At 37.0% G+C, this 23120-nt stretch overlaps 1 protein-coding gene across 11 annotated transcripts; it reads right to left on the bottom strand.

The window, feature by feature from the left end:
- Positions 1–1110: 1110 nt before the first annotated feature.
- LOC114243299 (uncharacterized) lies at positions 1111–19422 on the bottom strand. Of its 11 annotated transcripts, none has more exons than XM_089731164.1 (7): positions 19193–19422; positions 18481–18688; positions 16224–16535; positions 15808–16033; positions 14674–14745; positions 6300–6593; positions 5804–5943 (listed from the first exon to the last, which is right to left on the bottom strand). In XM_089731164.1, exons 2-6 carry the CDS (start codon positions 18652–18654, stop codon positions 6319–6321), a joined length of 1059 nt encoding a protein of 352 aa, XP_089587290.1. In that variant the 5' UTR covers positions 18655–18688; positions 19193–19422; the 3' UTR covers positions 5804–5943; positions 6300–6318. The 11 variants fall into 11 exon arrangements, with proteins under 11 accessions (XP_089587288.1, XP_089587289.1, XP_089587290.1 ...); XM_089731165.1 differs by lacking the exon at positions 19193–19422 and adding an exon at positions 18829–18969; XM_089731162.1 differs by lacking the exons at positions 5804–5943; positions 6300–6593 and adding an exon at positions 1111–1456.
- Positions 19423–23120: the final 3698 nt, after the last annotated feature.

Here is a 23120-nt window from a genome sequence, read left to right as displayed (position 1 = left end):
AAAAAGGAAAAATCAACGGTTTAAATTGTAACGTGCTGCTTTGTGCCACTTGTAGCCTGGATTAGGCTAACCTTTTAATTGAAACGATAATTTATAAAAGTTTTTACTCGTTAAGCTGGATGGGAAAAACGGGGATTATATTTAAAAAATACACTGTTTTATTCAAAATCTTGCTACTAAAAATACATTTTTCAGTTAGTGAACTGTATTACTTTAATAACAGGGTTTTTAATAAAGATAACTTTAATAGTAGACTTGAATTAAGTAAAATCTTTTTAAATTTTTATTATTATCTTTGCTCATGTTTAGAATTTAAAAAAATATGTATTAAGTAATTTGCAAATAACAAATTCTTCTTGGTTTGATAGACTTTAGATATGTTCTGAAGTTCTTATTTTTATCTTTTTTAAATCCCTTATTTTTTATTTTGTCTTCAATCTTCGGTCTTTAGGCTTAAATATAATAATAGCGGTTTATTGTGCTTTTTTCAGTGATAAAGTCAAATGAAGTCCAAGTTAATGTTTACAATTTACAAGAGGATTCTTGAAAACTATTAACATCCACTAAAAGATCAAATAGCCAATGGCCGTAATTAAATTTTAAGAAAAATACATATTATACCTATCAAACGAAAATTAGGAGTTTTTGGCGGGAGCTGGAGGAGTAAAGTTGTGTGATTTGTTTTATTTTGTCTATTTAGTGTTTCTTTGGGTTTAAATACGTAGTAATGGTAGTTAAAGTAAAACAAAGCCGCTAGACGTAACTTCTCGAGATTCTCCAAAAAGTCCACCGAAAAAATCTCAGTAAATGACCACCATTAAACTGAGATTATATTTCATCTCATCTCATTTCTTGCCATGTTTCATATTAATCAATTTCATTTCTTTTCACATTATAAATTTTCATTAAATGTACATATATTATATAAAAGTTTAGGCTGTATGGTATGACATCTTTGCCTTTCCAGTTGGAAAAATAAAACTACTACTACGAAAATTAGAAGCCCGCGCAAATTTAAGTTCGTTTTTGTCGTGAAAAATACATAAAAATGAAACATTAAGCCTGAAATTAGTGAGTAAAATTTAATTCAAAATAAAACTGCCAACATTATTTACAAATATAATCTTTAATATCACAAAATTCAGTACCTACTTGTAAGTTTCCCTGCATCATCGTTTATACTCTAACGCCATTATTTTGTGTTTTGTCTTAATATGGGCGTCAGTGTGTGTTTTTTGGTACGCTTTATATGTGCAGTCTAGGAAGGGACAGCGGAACATAGGCTCCTTTCCGCATTCATAGGTCACGTGGCGCCTGTACGTGCTCTTGTGCCTGTATTTACGCTTGCACTTCTCACACTCATAAGACATATCGTATTGCGACCAGTAATTTTTTGTTTTCATTGGTATTAACGGCATCATGTTCTGTATCATTGTTTTGAAGAAATCCATTTCACCTGAAACAATTAGACCGTTTTTCTAAAAATGAACCGAGCTCATCTAAATAACGAAGCTACTGATGGACGCCATCTAAAACTTTCACAATTTATCTTACAACCGCCTTCCCCATTAAACTTATTTTTCCGCATAACTTGTAGGGGAACTCAGGTACAATAACAGTAAATTTTTAGTCATTTAGTTTGTTAAAAATTATTAATCATATTAAAACAAGACTAGAATTACTGTATTCAATACAAGAAATAAACAATACTAATAATGAATCAAGAACATTTATTCACATGGGTAATTCAGTTAAAAAGATAACACAATACACTCTTAATTGAAAAATACAAAACTTTATTCTAATTCTTTTGTGCTGTTCTGACTAGCGCTGATGCAGTTTGCGAATCAAAAACAATTACCAAAATTAAGCAATTAGGCTATCCTCCTCTTGAGAGTGGGTGTTTGCTATTTCCTAACTGCATTTTAGACTAGAGTACCCTCGAAGAGATTGAGTACGCCTCCTATTCCATTTGAATGTTTTTAAAAGTGGCGTCATTTCAAATTGTATATAAACTAAATATTGTTTTATAGCGAATTTGTAAACAATAAATTCCGAATGACTGAGCTAACATTTAGTGTTTAACACATAAGCAGTCAGTGGACAACAACGTAGGATTTATACTATTTTGGATCTATAATCGAGGGCACCCACTGGTTATTTTTAGATTATGAAATGAAATACATAAAAGTCCTATTATTTAATCAAATTGTGGTATGAGAAGACTGCAAACATTGTTTATATTTTTATTAACTTGATATTTTAATATCTGATTGGTGATTCCAAAAATGACATGTAGGTATGGGAACTCTTACAAGACGAAACTCTTCATATTTCTAGTTCAATATAAACACAAAACATTTCTCGTTTTCAAAGCTAATCATATGTACTAGTCTGCATACTTGGCTTTATCGTTTTAACAAGTCCAGTGTTCTTAGTGCGAGTTTTTTAACGTTGCCGTTGTCTAAGGAGTTGGAACGTTTGCCGCTAGGGGCGCTGTTCCAACTGCATACCTACAAATTTGAGTTATTTTTTACGCTATCGAGAACATTAAAAAACTCGCACTAAGCACCCAGGTTTCGTGAACTTGGAAATGTACAGTGATAGTATTTGGAGGACGTCCTCCGGCGTTGCAAGAAATCGTTAACTGCGCGTGTCAATTGATTATTGTATTTCCATGCGTAGAGTTACATAGATATATAACATATTTTTATGTTATAGTCGTGAGTCAGCCGTACTTAAGTACCCTTTCGTTTTCGGGAGTGGTTTCCTTACACCGTCATGGTAAAATTTAAAGAAAAATATATTTAAACTTTTGATTCGCAATCGCATTTGCTGTCTTAATTTATATAACTGATATGATTAATACTGAATTATTTTCAACGTGAACACATTAAATATCTATCTATAGGGTACCTTGGGTATTTTTTTAAATCGAAATACATTAATATTATCAATATTAGGCACTACACAGGGCTTATATACTTATTCCAAATTAAATATGTAAACAAAAAATGATTCTATTAATCTTTGGATATATTACATTCTTTGGCGTCTAGAAACAAAAATATAAGTATTTGCATGTAAAACAAGTTAAGTTAAGTTAAGTTAAAACTATATTAAACGCACGTTTGAAATATTTATCTCTTTAATATAAGTATTTCGTTCCAATGTGCGACAAAGACATGATACAATAAAATTGTAAAATTCCTTGCTATAAAAAATATTATGAACTACGATGTGGCCAACTGCTATTATTATGTCGTCGATGGCCACTGGCAACACTGGCAACAATGGCAATGGCAGCACAGAGAAGCTGCTGAGAGCACTTTTAATCTCGGCGAGGAAGGGCGTGTCACACACGCAAGCACGTGTGACACTAGGTATATAAAATACCGAAGATGTAGATTTTGTTCAGAGCTTCAGTTCAGATAATATGAAGTGAATGATGAGATTAAAAGTAGATGTCGGGATAATTTTTAGCAGTGTAGAGTTTAATGTAGTTTCACCTTAACACATGACAGGTTAATTTCTAAACTACGTTGTTGGTGGGTTTCTAGGTTAAACAATCATAATAAAAGTCTATTCTAAACTAATTTCATATCGTAAAATCGAACTCTACACCGTGAGGTGCATTTAAGAATTGATAAAAATCCACTCGTTATTCTCTAACAATTAACTAATACAAGAATAAAAACTTAATAATAACCATAATAATTTACTTAACACGTTACTTTTAATTTTAAAAGGCACTACATTTAAGGCTACGAATCCAATTATAGATTCTTTGGTAAAAAATATTGCGCATTTCATTTATTTTGAACTTTAAAGGTAGCTTATAAAGTAAAGAGTAACAAATGCAATATAACAGATAAATTGTTCTTTCAACAGATATACCTAATATTTATTTACTTTGTATATTTTGTTACATTTTTATAATTTGGTAACAAGGAACACACACTAAACAAACATTAATAACAAGAAAATATAACAATTTATATTATGCGCTACTCTTATTCTGATATAAAAACAAAAAAGTTAAGTCTTACGTATCTAAACTTTCTTTTTTTATTAATTCTAATAAACGTTTTAAAATGGTAACTTTTTAGTTGTAGTCAATGTGGGACAAGCATGTTGTTGTAATAATGTATATATACACAGCCAGAGTCACTAAAACTTGACAAATGATACAAGTGAGCCATACTATTCGACAACAGTGTGCTTAGTGCGAGTTTCATAACGTTTTCGATAGCGTAAAAGTTAACCCAATTTTGTATGCAGTTGGAACAGCGCCCCTAGCGGCAAACGTATGCAAACGATTCCATTCCATACAAATATGAGCTAACTTTTACGCTATCGAGAACGTTAAAAAACTCGCACTAAGCACACAGATCTCGCCCCTCGACTTGGAAACTTTACAAAACTGTGGTATTATTATATAATTGAACTGCGGTATATAAATTTGAAATGGACCAAAGAACACCTATTTATTGACAAACATGGCCAATTTATACTGCTAATAATTATTATTATATTTCGGTGTTAATCATCTTATTTGGCCATTTTGATACAAAATCGTGAAAAAATATAATTTATCATTTATTGTTATGGCATTATAAGGCAGGCTATTAATATTGTGAATATGCGTGAATCAACTGATTGCTGATGGCCAGTGCAGCCTGGCTTTACGTGTTGGAGAATAGAGTTGAATACATTAAGTTTAATAGAATTAGTAGTAGGAACATTTTAATCAAAGGAATTGCAAGCTCACCAGTGAGTCATTCTGTTTGTCAAAGTTGACAGACTAGACCAGTTGTTTAGTTGAGGGTTATTGAAGTTCGAAAATTATTGCTTGTAATAAATAGGTGTTTGGTTGAAAAAGCCATCGAGATCTACATATTGCCTATAATTAAAGCATTCGAACTTATGCTAAATATCAACAAAGATTTTCATATAGCAAAACATATTCCACATACTTGTCCGACAAATACTACTTAGCTCTTTGGATACATTTAAACATATTTGAATCTAAAATTCCATTGAATACATAAAACAGCTAAAGATGTAATTGCTTTTTTTCTTCTGTTTATGTGGAAAATTGAACTATTTTAGATTTTGAACTGATTCACTTAGCTGCCGTTTGTTCCATATGATTGTTCGAAATGAATGAAATTTATTTACACTTTTAAAAGATCAACTGTATTTTTAGGATCGTGAAACCGGCACTACTATGTTTAATAATCATCGAAGATGAAAAATGCAAGGTAAATTTTATGCTTCAGATCGCTATTGTTTCAGTAAATTTCATAAATTTAATTTTGTACCCGAACTTTTACAAGGGTTTAGGAACTTAAATGATAATAGTCTACCCGACTATTATCCGAAGATACGGTAATGATGATGACCCCAACATTGTAATAACTTTAGTTTCACGTCGCCGTTCCATATCTACGTAGGTATATAGTTTTACACGTCGATAGTAATAAATCAATTAAGACATTAAAATAGAATTCATTATTATTTAAAAATATATTTTCATGTTAGGCATATAATGCAATGAAAATATTTGAGTTTGTAATTCAATTTTTAAGTGTGTCATTTAATCTATTAATAATGTTTTATTTATATAACTGGTTAATTGTTTTTTAAATGCCCCGGAAACACCGAATACCGAAACACGAGAAAGTGTATAAATTCTAATTCTTATTAACTTTACTATCACTTCAAAATAATCGTCAAGGTCTCATAGCAATTATTTAGTGTTTTTTTCGGATTGTCTATCAAACATTTAGTTAAACATAAAGGCAAGATAATAGATCTTTGGTTTGAGATATGACTTATCTGGTTTCATATTTGGTACTTTTCTTAGCAGCTTCATATATATTGATGATTCTTCATGTCTTAAGTATAGAGTCCAAAAATTCTTCCTTGGAATTGTTAGGGCTGAAAAAGGAAAAATAAAAATATTTATTTGTTATTTTTTCTTGATCACCGGTTATTGAAAACGAATGATTTTTCGTTTTTTATGTACAGGGTTAACTTTATTGTAAAACATGATCAAACCTCTAGTTTGAAAGCCACTAGTTCTCAATAACCTTTCTACTATTCAATATTAGTTTAAACAGCCATGCAAAATAATAATAAAAAGCATCTTCTATGTTGGGTTAATGTTCCGTTAGTCGTGTTTAGATCTGTAATTAATACATATTAGTTTTCATAGTTCATCACTGGTAAAGCAAGTCGTTAATAATTTCGTAAAGTCGGTTAGTGGACAGCGTATAATATACAAGTTTACTGACATTGGACACGAGCGGCTGGTCATTCCGACACGAAATCCACCTTCTCGGGCATATCTTTGTGGAGATGTCGCTCGTGGAGCAACAGGTTGTGCTTCTGATAGGCTCGGTAGACGCAATAAGGGCACTTGAAACTCGGCTGTTTCCTACACTCGTACTTTATGTGTCTCTGCAAGGAGCCCTTGTGCTTGTACTTATTGCCGCAGTCCACGCACTCGTACAGCGTCCACCCGGCCTTGCCGCTGCTGAGCCCGGCCGTCCCATAACCCAACATATAAGGCGTGTACAACTGTGCAACTGAAATACAACGCAAAATAATAATGAATACGTGCAACTACGCCTACCACCAAGCCAAGCCACGCCACCGTGTCTAGTGCCAAAGCCAGGAAAATGCACCATGTCTCCCATTGTATTGCGTCACTACTTCTTACTATCTATACTAGCCTCTTTACGCAACATGCAACCGCCGCTATTAATTACATTGTGTCCCGTATTTATAATCAACTAGAGTCCGTCACGCATGCAGGTCGGCAATGAATCTATGAAAACTTCAAGTCTTCACATTTCATTATCCAAATACACATTTTTATTATAATTACACCGGTTGAAATTAATTGAAACAAATAACATTTATACCGAGAATAGCAACTTTATTAAAATACAAAAAAGGTTATAAAATACAATCAAATGCAATAAATCACTGTAACTCGTTATTGATCTTGATACATTTCAACTACAACAGCTACTAATATTTCTATTTAGTAATTTCTTATCCTATAGTAACTAGGTTTGTTTGTAACATCACTCGGATTTGATACTGTATGTTTCTTAAACCTTCGCGAGGTTGACTTTAACCGATTTTAATAACGGTTTTTATTACTAACTTGTAAAAAGGTTGGTAACCAACATTTCTTAACTGATTTGTAAAAGAATACTTGTCATATTTGTGCAACTAACAAGATCGCCACAAAAACAGGCGGGAACAATAACTTTTTCAAATATATCACACGCTCATACTAAATGCTAAAATTCAAATTTAATATTGTGACAAATAACATTGTACTTCGTAAAATTCAATTTAAATATAAAACTAACATGTTTCGTCTAATGAGTCTCCAGATTCTATACTTAATGATATGACGTGTTATATAAAACCAGGCAATATTAGTATTACAATTAAATATTACTTATCACAGCTGCTGCATAATCTACTCTATAATATTCGACATGTCTAGAGCGGGAACATTGAGATTTGTTTTTTTTTAAATCACAACCTAGTATATTTTTGCATTTATGGTTCCATGTGTAATTTTCAAATAGTTATAATCTGAAATATTTAAATTCTAATGACTAACGTTTCAAAGGCACTTAGTTTTATACTGACAAGACTTGTTATGGTTGTACTCTGCATATACATTTTGATTGTAAGATGGTAACTCCGACGGACAGTAACCTAAGCGAACGGTCGCTGTGAAGCCGCTCTCTCGCAGCGAGGGTCGAGTGTCGAGTGGAGAACTTACTGCGGAAAAGCAATTTCACAGAACAACCTTCGCGCCTAACTTAAAGTAATATCTAAATGGTAATGTGTATAAAATACTTAAGATTACGTGGAAGATTGATTTGAGTCTCACGTGTTATAGTAACGATCCACCTTTAACTGGCAGTGAATAAAAATCTTTCCGTCTCAACAAATTTCTAAGGCACTGTTTAACCCCTAAGTTTACTTCTAAATTGGCCCCAAATATTATAACATCAATAGTACAAAAACATAATCAACATAAAGGAACTTATTTATATATTTTGATCCACGCAACATACACGGCAGAGAGTACTCTTAAATTAAAATAAATGCATAAGATGTAAAGAGATCTAAAAATTAAAAAAATCGATATAAAACATTAACTTATGAGTATTACGAATATACTGGAACATGCATTTATGGCAAAGAACTAGAGTTTGCTAACTAAGCGAAAATAGCTTCGTTTTATTACAGCTAATGTATGTAGACACACGAGTTGCTCACAAGGCGCTACGTCGTTTGTGTGCACGGCGGGCTCTCCCGCCGCTGGCCGCGCACGGGCGGGATCGACCACAACGACCAAAAATACAATTCCATCATCAAACTATAATTAATCGTAAATTCAGGAATGATCGTTTTGCACATTAAATGCTTTACAAAAATATAATATTTTTAAAAGTGTAAAATCGTAACTACAAAATCACGAACTTAGCTTAATGGATAAATGCAATAGTCGCAGAGACGGACCCGACACGGCCGGGCGCGAGCGAGGCGCGACACTATCACAAGATATATCATCTCTAGGTACGCTACGTCTACAGATCACATCGGGACACAAACCGAGCGAGATGGGGGGCTAGGTACAAGCGTCCACGTTGTCCTGCTTAATGTACTGATCCGGTTTGAGATGCAGGTCGCGGTGCATTCTCTCCATGTGACGAGCGATGTGCATCTTCTGCTTGGCGCGGTAGACGCAGTAGGGGCACTGGAACTGAGGCTCCTTGCCACACTCCCACTTCTGGTGGTTGCGCAACGACGACTTGAGCTTGTACAGGCGGCCGCAGTCCGGACACGCGAACCCGGGGTCCGGGGTCCGCAGCCCCGCCACCCCCGCCACCCCGGCCACCAGCGGCAACGCCAGGCGCGCCGACCACTGCTCCCACGACAGGCCCCCGATGCGGCTGAACGACACGTCCTCTCCGCCGCCCGTCGACCCTGAAACCGCCACGCGCTCACTCGCTGGGACAACACACTCCCGTCTGCCTACTCTACGTACATACACATACATATTATATAACACGAAACATATACATATTAAATGTCAATACATACATTAATATATGCTACACGAATATATAAAAATCTACGTGTCAGTGTTCCACCGAGTGCTGTGATGAATAGAAGCTTTGCAAAGGAAAAGTAAAAAAAAGAACAAAAAAAGAAATCATAACATTTATTTGAACTGAAATGAAAATACGAACGTCGATCGAAATTTTGCAACAAATCTCGATAGATCGTCGTCGGGCGCCGCGCCGCCGGGCGCCACCGGCTCGGTTTTAGTCACACGATTGTTAATGAAATGTATCTCCCGACCCACGGGCTTTCTTCTACCTGAAATTATTCATTATATTAGTATGAACGAAACGGAAAAGAAAATCAGTGAACGAACATGCTAAAGTAGAAAATGCAAGCGGAGGAATTCATTCGCCGGACCATGCCACGACATGCTTTAGTTAACGAGTGTCGGGTCCGCTTCGACCGAACCCACTTACCGACCGCCAACACGCACATTATTGCCAACAGAAACGCGAGCCCGGAACAAAAGGTAATTAAAACACATGCCAAATTTATTTACTAAAACTATATTTGATATTAACTTCTCTACCGAATAAACCCCAATATATGCATATAAAAATCACACTAATCAATTAACTAGTTTTTCAATAACATTAACAAACAATGTAAAGTTTAACATCCAAATATTCATATATCAGTACCTTAACCGCTATCATAACATGATATGACGGAATTATTGCAATTCAATAAATTCTCTATATAAATATAGCAATGACTCGAATATATTAACAACAAATATATAACTTTTTTAAATATATTTTCTTATCATCACTTTATAAAACTAATACTGACTTTGGTCAAATAGCTTTGTTTATTCTAGTTTAACAAAAATATCAACAGTCGATATGAATATGTTATTGCATGTCAAATATCAGCTTTTATAATAAAAATATGTCTTTTATATATATTTTTGAACACATCCGTTCCCAGCTCTCCCTTAATGTAATACCAAAATCAACATGAATATGTATATAATAATATATCATAAATCTTTTAACTTTTATAACTACAGGTAACATTGTAGGCACATTAATGATGAGCTTCACTTATCTAAGTCGGTACAGACGACCTTACTTCTTAACGCGGACGTCTTGGTCCTTCATTATTTAATCTAATAAATAAACAACATTAAAATAATAAAACTTTGGGTTTGCTACAGAAAACAATTAGGAAGACAAGGTAGTGGTCCCCGTATCATAAATTAGAAAATAAACAATATTTAATAATAAATTATAAACGAGAACAATAAAAAAAACGTGTCAGGATAACTAAATCTTTACAAACTTTGGAAGCAGAGAACAAATTATTCTACCCGTGGTGGGAATTATACAACTAATAATGGTAAAATAGAAAAGCCTGTTTTAACAGGTGTAACAAGTAAATATCGACTAATTACATCTTAATATCATTGCACTAAATAATTTTGGAATTATTCCCATTTAGGAATGGTAGGTAATTAACGCTAAGCAAATTCGAGATAACTGAATGGAATATGATTTGCGGCCCCGAGGTGTTCAGTTTCTTGCCGATTAAAAAAAATATTGACGGGGAGACAGACTTGGCCTCTCTGATTTAAAATTTCTTTGGAATCAAAAACAGAATTATCGGCGGTACGTTGAGTTTCGAAATTGTTATTGAAATCGTGGAACCGTGGACGCGTTCGGCATCTCGGGGCGTCGACCGCTGCGACTCAGTCTTAACTACCGTCACAAACTCCGAACAAACAACAGACCGGCAGTCTCCGTCTCCAGGGAATGTGCACGTTGCGACTATGAACTAGAATTAATTAAAGTCGTTATCAAACTAAACAAAAAACAAAACGTAATCGTAAATTTAAATAAGGATCGCAGGATCGATTTGGTGCGGGGTCTACTTTGGTGCATTCAGGCGAGCGCCTTCTTGTTGCGGCGCATCTTGTTGCCGGCGTACAGACACCACTCGGCCGTGTGGTGCTTGCGGATGTGCACGCCCAGGTTGCCGCGCTGCTTGGCGCGGTAGGCACAGTGCGGGCACTGGTGCGCGGGCGCCTTGCCGCCGCACTCCACGTTCTCGTGGCGCCGCAGCGTGGACTTCCAGCGGTAGCGCTTGCCGCAGTGCCGACACTCGAACTGGCGCGCCGGCTCGGCGGGCGGCGGCTCGTCGCTGAGCACGATGTCGTCCGTGTCGTCGTACTCCAGCTGCAGCGCGCGCTGCACGCTCAGCAGCGACAGCAGCGCCGGCGGCAGCGCCTTGCCGGCCTCTGCGAACACATCGGCCCTGATGCAAACGGACAACGACCAAGCGCCACAACTGCCTACTTTGTTAATGCTACCGAGGAGGCTCAATCGTATTAAGGAACCAAAGAAATGCGTTACGGTACTAAAATATTAAAATAAACTCAGTTAGATCTCTTAAGAGGCGAAGCGTCTAAGTTCATGCAGACATGCACAGACCGGCGACCGCTCGCCGAGCGGCCATCTTCCCATAAAACGAGGGAACGCGGAGGGCGGCGGAAATGAAACGCTGAAGAGATCTTGATCGCGTTTAATAGTTTAAAATGTCCAATATCATCGATTCATACTTCATAAGCGTATAAAGATCATAATAATATAAAATTCGAATACAATCTAAAAGGAAGATCCAAGTTACGTCGTATCGTCGTAAGGCACTAGTGGTTCGGCCGCGGACGGCGCGGCTCAGTTGACGGCGAGCGCGTGGCCGGGGTGCTTCTTCTCAATGTGCTTCTTGAGTTCGTTCCGGCGGTGCTTGCTGTAAGCGCAGTGCGGACACTTGTACTGCGGGTCGCGCCCGCACTCCAGCGTCACGTGCCTCACGAGGTTCTTGCGCGCGTTGTAGCAGCGCTGGCAGTTGGGACACTTGTAGCCTTTGTCGGTCTTGTACTGCGCGCACGGCAGCGACACGCGGTCGGCGCGCGGGAAGATGTTGTAGCGCGAGTCGGCGGGCGCGGCGGGCGGCGCGGGGGGCGGGTTGGGCGCGGCGGGCCGGGCGGCGTTCTCTTTGCCGAGGTCGGCGGGCGAGGGGCAGGCGGCGGCGGACGGGGGGCACACGGCACCGGGGGGCGCGCCCGCGGGGGGAGGAGACGGCGCGGGAGGAGACTTCACGTTCTTGAGTATGGCGAGGGTGGTGGCGCCGCTTTCTTCCATTACTTTTTTACTTCGCGTGACGATACTCTGTCTCGGTGTCGTCGGTTTCCGACCTGCAATAGAGAAAGCCCGAATACAGTCCGTCTTCCGCTCTGCCCGGGTGAACGAGCCTGTTCGGTTCCGCAAATAAAAACCAAAATGGCAACGTAACAAAATATATTGAAATATAAAAAAAAATGTTTACAAAACAAAACAGTAACTGGCTATGTAGCTAGCTGCTCACAAGTGATATTTATATTATTTCCTTGATTTATGAGCGATATAGATTTCGAAAACTTAAAAATAAAAATCTTTAAAAGAAAAAAAAAACAGCACCCTTCTATGCATAAACTAAAGTAAGTAACAAAAATATTCAACTTCTAAAAACGATCAGCATAAAAATGACTTGTTCTTAACAATTCATGTTTTATGAAACAAAAATAAAAAGCAAACAATAAACGGCGTCCGTAATCAAGCGGGATGTTTCTGTAGGACGTGCATCATCAGTGTTTTTTTCTGTGAGTATTTTTTCCCGCACTTCTCGCAGCCGAACTGCGGGCCCGTCACGCACTCGTACTTCTCGTGCCGGAGCTTGTTCCTCCTGTACTTGTACTGTTTCTGCTTGCAAATGGAGCACACGTATCTCCTGTCCTTATCATTGGGTAGTTTGTCTCCGCAAGCGACCCCATCTTTCTGAATTTTTCTTTTTCCTTTTTGCATCTTTTTCATATGCGGTTTCTTTCTCATTTTTTTATGAATAGCATTTACGTCGCTTTGGTTTTCTATTGGTACCTCGAAGTTTTTAAGATAGCCACGAGTTAATGGAAAAGGAGTTTTTGCGTATGCAGCAGTAGTGCTAGTTAGTTCAAAAACGATAGCTGGAATATGAAATAATAAAAGCACAATAATTATGGCAGCAGCATTGTGTTAGTAACGCTTTTGAGTGAAGGTGTTAAGTACACGGAAAAATATAATGAATTTATTTTTTATCATTATTGGAACATGACGTATAGCTGAAATGATCGGATTAAGAATTATGAAGCAGATTAAGCGGAGACACAAGCAGGGATGGTTTCAAGAGGAAATTTAGTTTTGATGTTTCGTTCACATTTAAAACAAATCGCCTCGATCACTCTGTTTGGTACTGTTTCATCGCCTTTCCGTTACACGCTGTAAAATTACGTCATATTGTTTTTTTTTAAATGAAATGCGCATTCACTAGGAACGATGATAAACACGAAAAAATATAATAACATGCTTCTAAATGGCCAACGTCAAGTCCTACCGTCGTGAACATGCGCGGGTCGACGGACGTACACAGTCGAGATTTTAAAACATGAATTGCTAAGAAAAGACATTTGCAGTGAAATCACATGTGAATGCAAATAATAAAAAAGAAATAATAAATAATAGATAAATAAGCCACATAACCAACTACGTCGCCAGTATAATGCTCAACGGGTTTACCTGCGCTGTGGTCGGTCCGCTCCGCTGGCGCCGCGCTGGCGCCACGCCGGCGGCCGCGCTGGCCTCGAGCGATCGCGAGTTCGTGGCCCGACGGTTCAAACTACGTTTCGGCTCGTATCGTTACCGTGTATAACCCAAAAATGTGGGTGAAATGGTGTGTAATAATGTGCGTGTTACCAACAAATAATATATCTCTATTCATCACTACATAAAGTTATGCAACGTTTCAAATAAATACGTAAATGTTTACTTACCAATAATATATTATTATAATTTGCCATCCAATCCACAATGTTAGCGTTAAAACCGAAATAAAATGGCGGTAACCGAGTTATTCTGTGCGGCCGACATACCACTAACGCATGCGATTATTCTACATTATAAATACGACCCATCTTTCACACTCATAAGCTGATACGTTTTAAAATAATCAAAATTTGAATACTTACCTTGTCAATTACCTCACCTTCGAAAGGCTACATAACGAAAAAAAAACCTTTTTTACCAAACCTTTTTTTACCTGTCACACTGGAATAACTTATAAAATTATCGGTACAGGAGGGTATAAATTGTAAAGATTAGTATTTTATAATAATATTAGAATTAGATAGTAATTAATAATATGTTGTAGTTTCACATGTGAAAACACTTGCACTCTCGTATCCGCCTGTCATTGAATATAATATTTATATAGATATCATTATAAATAGATTATTTTAAGCAATGACTGTTCTAATTTCAAATTATGGGAAGACATTGCGCATTTCATCCGTTCCTTGTAATTCTGGGACCATCAATTTATCTGTGTTCACGTTTACGTTGGTCGGAATGCAAGGAGATGGAAACGTTAAATTAATTGTCCCAGAATGTCAGTTTCGAATCGTGCGGTACGACGCAGCGCCGCGGGGCTTACCTTGCTGTTCCCGGGCGTTGTCACTCGAGTTCATTATTTCGTCTTGAGATCTCTCCATGTGCCATTGGAAATCTGTGGACAATACACATTCGTGATTAATAGAGTAATAGAGATAATAATAGAGCTGTGCTCTAAGCTCTAAATAGCCTGTTGGGTTTGATTAGGTGTTTTTATTTTATTTATTGCTTAGATGGATGGATGAGCTCACAGCCCACCTGATATTAAGTGGTTACTGGAGCCCATAGACATCTACAACGTAAATGCGCCACCCACCTTGAGATATAAGTTCTAAGGTCTCAAGTATAGTTACAACGGCTGCCCCACCTTTCAAACCAAAACGCATTACTGCTTCACGGCAGAAATAGGCAGGGTGGTGGTACCTACCCGCGCGGACTCACAAGAGGTCCTACCGCCAGTAAAATCTTCTCATCTTCATGTATTTCGAGTGCGTGTCTTCAAATACGTGAAGATGTAAGTGTGCAGATAGGAAGAGTATAATTTATTATACTTTTTTTAATGACAAGGTTTTTATTTTTTTCGTCTTAGATAAGAGCCCTAAGATTGTTTCAATGGTATAAATTGCCATTCAACCACATGTTGACGACACTCGGTTCAGTGTCCCTACCGATTGTAGCATCACGCGGCGACGATCGTTATATTGACCGGATATAGTCAATTTAACTTGTAAGGTCAACATGTGAATAGGAGAGCACTAGTTGCCTGCTGCATTGAAATGATTTAGTATTCAATGATAATTTTTGGATATTGTTTTTTATTTATTGTTTATTATCTTTGTGTTTGAATTCAATTTAACACAACATATTAATTCCATAATTAATATTTAATCATTAACACTTTAATTAAAAGTTACATACCGGAAATGAAGAGACATTAAATAAAATAAAAAAAACGAAAATAACTTGACAATTACTTTTGTCAGTTGACAGTTTTGACAGTTTTGTTGTCATCAAAGATTTCAAAAATGGAGAGGAGCAAAATGTCGTTATTAAAAAGTAAACAAGTTGAGGGCCTGACCTCGTGAGCTCACCTACTAGCCCGGTGACGCTCATATGGTCTCTAGACCATCAGCTTAGGTTGGAAAAAAAGAGGACAAATAGCAGGAAGTGTACTGACTGCGCACGACGTCGTTGTGGGAGGGCGGCGGCGCGTCGTCGTGGTGCTCGTCGTCCAGCGTGAGGTCCTCCAGGGTGTCGGCGCGGGACAGCTCGTCCTTGAGCGGCGCGGGGGGCGGAGGGGGAGACGCGCCGTTGTGCGCCGCGCCCGACCCGCGCCGTGCCTTCTTGCGGCGCCGGGACGGACTCAGCGAGCCCTCGCGGCTGTCGGGGCTCGCGTCGCGACCCTGAGACAACAACATATATACATAAAAAAACTTATAAGTATATTTAAAATGAACAGTGATCTAGAATTGATATTCATATGTGGTACTGACCAGACAGACAATTATTGCATGGGTCTTACCATTCTTGTTTTCAATATCAATTGCAATAGTAATAGCTGATAAATAGTAGTGCAAGATGGTTGTGACGTACCAGCGGCGCGGGCGAAGCGGTCCGTGCGGCGAGCGGCGGCACCAGGGGGGCGGGGGGCGCGGGCGGCGCAGTCGCGGGCACGGCGGGGGCGGGCGCGGTCGGCTGCGGGCGCGAGGGCGGCCTCGACGGCTTGTTGTCGGAGAGACCTTTGATCTGCAGAGACTCGGCTGCTTTCAGAAGAGCCGCGAGCTGGTCTTGTGAAATGTTCACCTCGCCACGGTACATGTAGTCCATCATGGCTCGTAGCTCCGCATATTTTACGTCTTTTAATATTATGATTGGATGCTTGTCGTATTGTTGAGATAGCACACTCTGGAACAAGATATAAGACTTCCGATAAAGTTATTATGCTAATAATAAACAGAAAAACAAAACATGGGTGATGTTATCAGATGTAATCAACCAATTAAATTATGCATCAACAATGTTACAAAAACTGAAGAACAAACAAACAATTGTATAAACTCTGCGAATACATTTTGTTACTTTTATATAAGTATTAAGGTATTTAATTACTTCAGTTTGAAAAGTATCGATCTTTAATTTGTGTAATTAGTGTGGTAAAAGAGCCACAAAAATAAACCAACATTAGTATATATATAGTATATATAGTTATAACCAGAAGTATTTCCCTTTTCCCACTTATTTCACTAGTCATCAATTATAAGTAAATAAGTTGTGTTGTAGGTCTATTAACTATTCTGCTCTATTAACATATTACATTTCACAGCTCATTAGTCTCCAAAAATATTGGAGCTTGTTTAAAAAAATCATGGCGATGAGATTTTATTTTGCATACACATTTGTACAAGTAATAGTTGAATGCAGCAAAGTTTGAGATGTATGAAGAATAAGCCAGAGCATCCTAGTTTTTATCTTACTGCTCATGCCACATCTGCACACTAGTTTCATATCAACGGAAAGTACAAACTATTGCAAATAATTACTGGAGTTTGAACTATAAATTGTCGTTTTCTAACATAGTAGTCGTAAAAGTAGTAGTAGTAAAAATCATTGCACCCATAAATCATTAAAATTTATGCATTTTTGCACAAAAACTGTTTAATTTCAGTTTCTTTTTTTAATATTTTACTATGACGTCACTTTGAACATTAAAAGAAATCTAATTTGAGTTCTGACATAGTTCAAGTGCAAAAAACAAGCAGGTAGATATTAAGATAAATAATGATGAATTAAAAATAAGTAATGGTAGTAATCAATGAATTAGCATTAAGATTTATCAATCAATCAATAGCACACAATCACTCATTTGCACCAAAATGATCAAATAAATACTAAATAAATAAGTGCCTTATGAATTAATGTATCCGTATGCACATTGATGTAGGTTGTGCTTTGATAAGTAGGTATAGGATACTTCCCAAGGGATTTAAGATTTCATTGTAATATGTTATGAAAAAAAGGATTCTCAGAACAAACCCTAGGATAATGCTTTTAAACAAAGTTTATCCATCGAATATAACAATTTGTATAGTTATTAGGTGCTCACTTGAGAATATAATTCACTATGGCTTTTTAAGATCCAGGAAATCAGTAAAAGTAGATGCCTATTATTATGAATTTAGAACAAATGAGGTCAAACTCATCATCTCAATTATTATTCTGTGCAAGAGCACATTGGTCAGTATTTTTAACACGACAAAATATTTCAGAAACTTCAGTCTGTTTTTGTGCAATTCAAATTATGTATAAATTTTCAAGTAACACACTGATCATGCTATTTATTTTGTATGAAACCTTTGGAATGTTTTCATTTTGTAGTCATGCAAGTGTTGCAATAGTGAGTCTTATAATTGTAGAAATATACTTAAAATGAGGGTTGATTTCTTATTGAGGCATAACAAATGGTCAAAACATAAAAATTTCAACACTCTTTGTGTTTATTTATCATATTTTAGTGTGTAAAACCAATATTTTTTCATTTGTTTTGTATCTCTGTTTTCGCCTTTCTTCTGTGATTGAGTAACACACACTTAGTTAAACCAATTTGATGATATTGCGACAGAAATCATATAATGATTAATAATAGTTGATATTTGGCTAGGTGCAATTTAAAACAAGTACAAAAAAGTGGTTGAGACAACTTTCTGTTGCCAACTCATCTATGTGGTCGATGTGAGCAACCTAATCGTTTAAACATGAAAGCTAAAACGAAACAAGTCGAATGTTTATTAGAGCAAAACTGCGCCGTTCTTCGCGCAACTTACGATTAATTTGACCTAGATTCAGTACCGACCTCGAAATAGGGACTGCATGCCGAGAGCACTACTTTGTGCGCTTTGAGAGTCTGTCCTTCGGCTGCTAGGGTGCAGTCCACATGCATGCCCTTCTCCAAAAGCGTGTCGAACACTGAAACCAGCGTCGACTGATGGTTGTTCCACCGCAGGCAGAACTGTTGATCGTCATCCATTATGCCCTCTTGCCGCTCACCGCGCCCACCGGCCCTACAAAGTCACTAAATTAACTCCACTTCCAGAAATTATCTAAACACCACACAGGAATTAGGGCAATTTGGAAAATTTTGATTTCACAACACAAGCACAATACAGTTCTCACTATTTGCGACACAAGTATAATGTCTCACCAAATCACTACATGGGATGAGATCACTCTTTGACTTAAACTAAATTAACTTTTGAGACCGCGTACTAGTCGTAAACGACGCGGCACAAAGAAAATGGCCGCTTTTCCAGCGCGACAAAAAATTAAAATGGCGACGAAAATTCTAAGTTTTACTATTTTCTGAACGAACTTTTCTCGACACAATTATGACACAATCTCGTGGAGGAACATAATGCGCAACTTCGAAAAAGTTTAAGTCAACGAAGAAACTTTTAGAAACTTCCTTGAAAGTTCACAGAGTGGAAATTTTCAAGATGAAAAGTCTTGTTCATAATTTAGCACATCAGTAACGTTACACCAGTCAACTAATGTTATTATATGCTTACCTTGACTATTGCATTAAATGAATACGAATATTTTATCAGGGTTGCGTTTAAATCGTGTTAATTTTCACTTGAATTGAGCATTTGCACACCCGCCAGCTTTCTTGAGTGAATGAAAATGAAAACATATATTTTATGCTATGTTGCAAGTTTAGGAGAAAGGCACCTCTACAAAAATCCAAACGAAGTACAAGTTGGAAGCGACGCGAATGACCCAAAATAAGCTCTAGAATGTTACCAGCAATGAAAATAAATAATAGTTTAGAAGCTTACCTACCTACTTTAATTGAAATTTTATTGTGACTACAACATTGAAATGGATACATAATGTGAACTAAGAGTTACTATTGAAACATACATTTAACATTATTTTGTTCTTTATAAAATTAAACACAATAATAGTCCGAGAAAATGACAAAGTAAGTTTTTAACTTGTCCTTGACCCACATTTAAGACAGATAATAAACATCTCGTGACTGATAGTACACGCAAATGATACAGGAAATTAAAATTATCGCTTTATTCAAAAATTGTTTCAAAATTATCTAATATATTCATAATAGTAAGCTGTATAAGTAATAAGAAATAAAAACAAGTTTCGAAAACCGCAGCCATCTACTGGCATTTCGTGGAACTGTTTCAAGAACTTCTGAACGCATCGTTCATTTGACGACATTATTGGCATAGTTCCAAACGGCGGCGCTGTAGTCTAAGTAAACTGGGATCACCTTCATTATTATGATTGTCAATATTATTATATTGGTGTGTACAACCAACACCATTTGACTTACAATTGGAAAAGTGCACCTGTCCTTCCTTAGGATCGTTGTCAATACTCGTTGTCCAACTGTTGTTGTAATGTTGTCATACGATCGATATGATAATGGTTAAAATGAAATGACCATAATTACCAAAACACGGGGTCTCGGTTAAATTCCCCCGCCGAGTAGTGTCTTTATGAAAGATATTTGGTATTCGGGATCTGAATGTACATATTCGTTCTTGTTTCGTAAGTGTATCCAATACCCGAAACAGGAGAAACTCCTACCTTTACCTACGTATCTTCTATATCGACGGTTGAAAAGCAATCTTGTATAATTGACAGAAATACGTAAAATTAGTTATTTTTGGAATCACCCGAATTTTCTGCTTCAATTGCTCCCGGTCTTATTAATCTAAGACTAATTTTACTGTCGCTTGAATGTTTTGTGGTTCCCGTCAAATCTCGTATCATGTGATATTTAGCCATCAACAAAAAAAGGGATTTTAAAAATATATTTATGAATTCAGCAGTTATGAGATTCGTGTAGTTAAAAAAATTTAATTAGGTACTTTAAAATTTAATTAGTTTAAAAATTTAACTTAGTCGCTTCTTCTTCTTCTGAAATACGTACTCAACAAATGTTTATGATTGACTTCCACGGTGAAGGAATAACATCGTGTAATAAAAATCAAACCCGCAAAATTATAATTTGCGTAATTACTGGTGGTAGGACCTCTTGTGAGTCCGCGCGGGTAGGTACCACCACCCTGCCTATTTCTGTTGTGAAGCAGTAATGCGTTTTGGTTTGAAGGGTAGGGCAGTCGTTGTAACTATACTTGAGACCTTAGAACTTATATCTCAAGATGGGTGGCGCATTTACGTTGTAGATGTCTATGGGCTCCAATAACCACTCCAGTAACCACCAGGTGGGCTGTGAGCTCCTCCACCCATATAAGCAATAAAAAAAAACGTGATAATACTTTTTGATTGCTTGCATTTACATACTTTGTGATAGTGTCATTTGTATAATTTAACCTGAAAAAAAGTGGATGAAATTACTTGTATTTTTTTTCTATCTAATCGCTAGTAGGATTATTCCAGCTACGCTCGGACTGGTGCTTGTACTAAATTTACAGATAATAATATGTTAATTTATTGTGTAAGTAAATTACAAAAAGATTAAAATTTCATTATTTGTGTTCTGTCTTATAATAATAATTCATTGATGTTAAAATTTTTACTGTGCCGAGTACTACGAAACGGACAATATTGTTTTTGTAAGATTTAGATCAAACCATAAAAGTAGTTTTAATTATGTCTACGACTCTTTTTGTTATTTTATTTTTATTGCCTTTGTAGGCAGACGAGCTTGCGGCCCACCTGATGGTGAGTGGTTACCGTCGCCCACGGACTTTAGCAATGCCAGGGGCAGAGCCAAGCCGCTGCCTACCGCTTAATACTCTCCACAAGCCTCTTTTAAAGAAGGACATGTCATAGCGCGAAAACATTAGTTTAAATGCAGTTTTCATTATAAATCGACATCTTGAGGTGATTGTGGCCGAATTTCGATCATTGGGCGAACACTTGTAAATTACATTTAAAAAAAAAAACGGTGTTGGTCTTAATTTGATTAATGCTTTTCTTACGTGCGGGGGTGCTCACCAATATGTTTACGTTTCATTCGATCCGCCATCGTTCTTCACGGAAACTTGTCAAGAGCATTAAAGCAATGATTTCTGGAAAATATCGCGAAACATTTATCCACTAGTATATTTTATCCTAAGCGAATTAGACTCAAACGAAGCTACTAGGAGCTATTTGTCGGAGCCGTGTTGGTTTTATTCCATACAGCTTCACGAGATCTGTACGTCAAGCACGAAAATCTATCGAATTCGTAATGTAAATGTATCGAGTCCTCCAGTCGTCGAGCCCTTCGTCGCAAGCGGTGGGTTCGGCGAGGACGGTGACCGGAAAAGCGTTAAACGTTAATTTCATAGTTAAATAACCAAATATTTCCTATTGCGTTACGTTGAGTAGGTTCGCTGATTTTGAAATATTTCATTTTTTTATTTGTCGGAAATTTAATATCCAGGACTGACGTTGGAGCCAGCATTACAGCAGATGTAATGTACAACGATATGTGTATCTGTTGGATAGTAATAACAATTTATACATATATAGTATGTTTCGGTTCCGCTTCTCAAATAGAAAATACGCAACCCCTATACCTATATAACATGATCAGATTGTGGCATGTCTGTCTACCCAATAAGTAAGATCGATTCAAGAGCGACTAGAGGTATAAAGTTGATATACATAAGTACTTAAGGAAGTTGTTAAAAAAATCTAGCTTCTACGTAAAGGATACTGGTATATGCCCGCCACTTATTCCCACCGTTGCGCTATGAATATTTTATAGCTAGATTCCGATAGATCAGCGACGACCGCGTGAAAAGGCTCTGAACGAAGAGGTTTTAGTTTGAAGAAAGTTAATTTATCTTTAATTCCGCAATGAACTATATCAGAAGTTAACAGGAGACGTATGAATTTAGTTTCCGACTTCGTTCACAATCTTCCAATATAATGACGATGAGAGCTAAGGTGACGCTTAGCTTAAAATTGAAAACAAATAGAACATAGATAGTCGAGAAAAACTCAACTACGATGCTCCACAGACTATTGATAATTTTAGATTATGTACGAGCTATGAGCTGCCTTGCTATTTATGATCCCGGTAATCTCTAAGGAATCTGAATGCACGGCAGTTTCATGAAATAAAGGACTTTGAATAAACATTTCATATATTGTCTAAATTAATTAATATCACTATCACCGGCCGATCGCCATTCATATTCTATTTCTATCTACCATGTAATCGCGTATAAAATCGGTAGTAAAGCCGTCGTTCCATAACAAACCATAAATAGCAATTGAAATTTTAAAGCAAAGCGAAACGAAACAATGTTTTAACTTTCAAGTATTGTTTCGAAGAATCGTGAACTCCCGAGCTAAGCGTCGTCGCTTCGTTACAAAAATCAATAGCATTAGTAAGTTAGTACAAACGAATTATACGAATCTCTTTGTGTGCGTCATGAAGCTTTCGGTGTGCGGAAAACAAAAAAAAACCACGAGCGAAATTCTTGTAATAAAAATCAATCGGAGCGGAGA

This window comes from Bombyx mandarina, chromosome 11 (assembly GCF_030267445.1).
Source record: "Bombyx mandarina strain Sakado chromosome 11, ASM3026744v2".
NCBI classification, from domain to species: Eukaryota; Metazoa; Arthropoda; class Insecta; order Lepidoptera; family Bombycidae; genus Bombyx; species Bombyx mandarina.
This window is presented reverse-complemented; position numbering and strand designations above follow the sequence as displayed.

Bases quoted from the DNA above. Each gene is read 5' to 3' on its own strand.
- LOC114243299 (XM_028174734.2), bottom strand. From the start codon at position 18,654: ATGGATGACGATCAACAGTTCTGCCTGCGGTGGAACAACCATCAGTCG. The intron at 16,034-16,223 runs GTACGTCACAAC...TTGTTGTCTCAG, and splicing joins CCGCTTCGCCCGCGCCGCTG to GGTCGCGACGCGAGCCCCGA. The intron at 12,368-14,673 runs GTAAGCCCCGCG...TCTCTATTGCAG, and splicing joins CAACGCCCGGGAACAGCAAG to GTCGGAAACCGACGACACCG.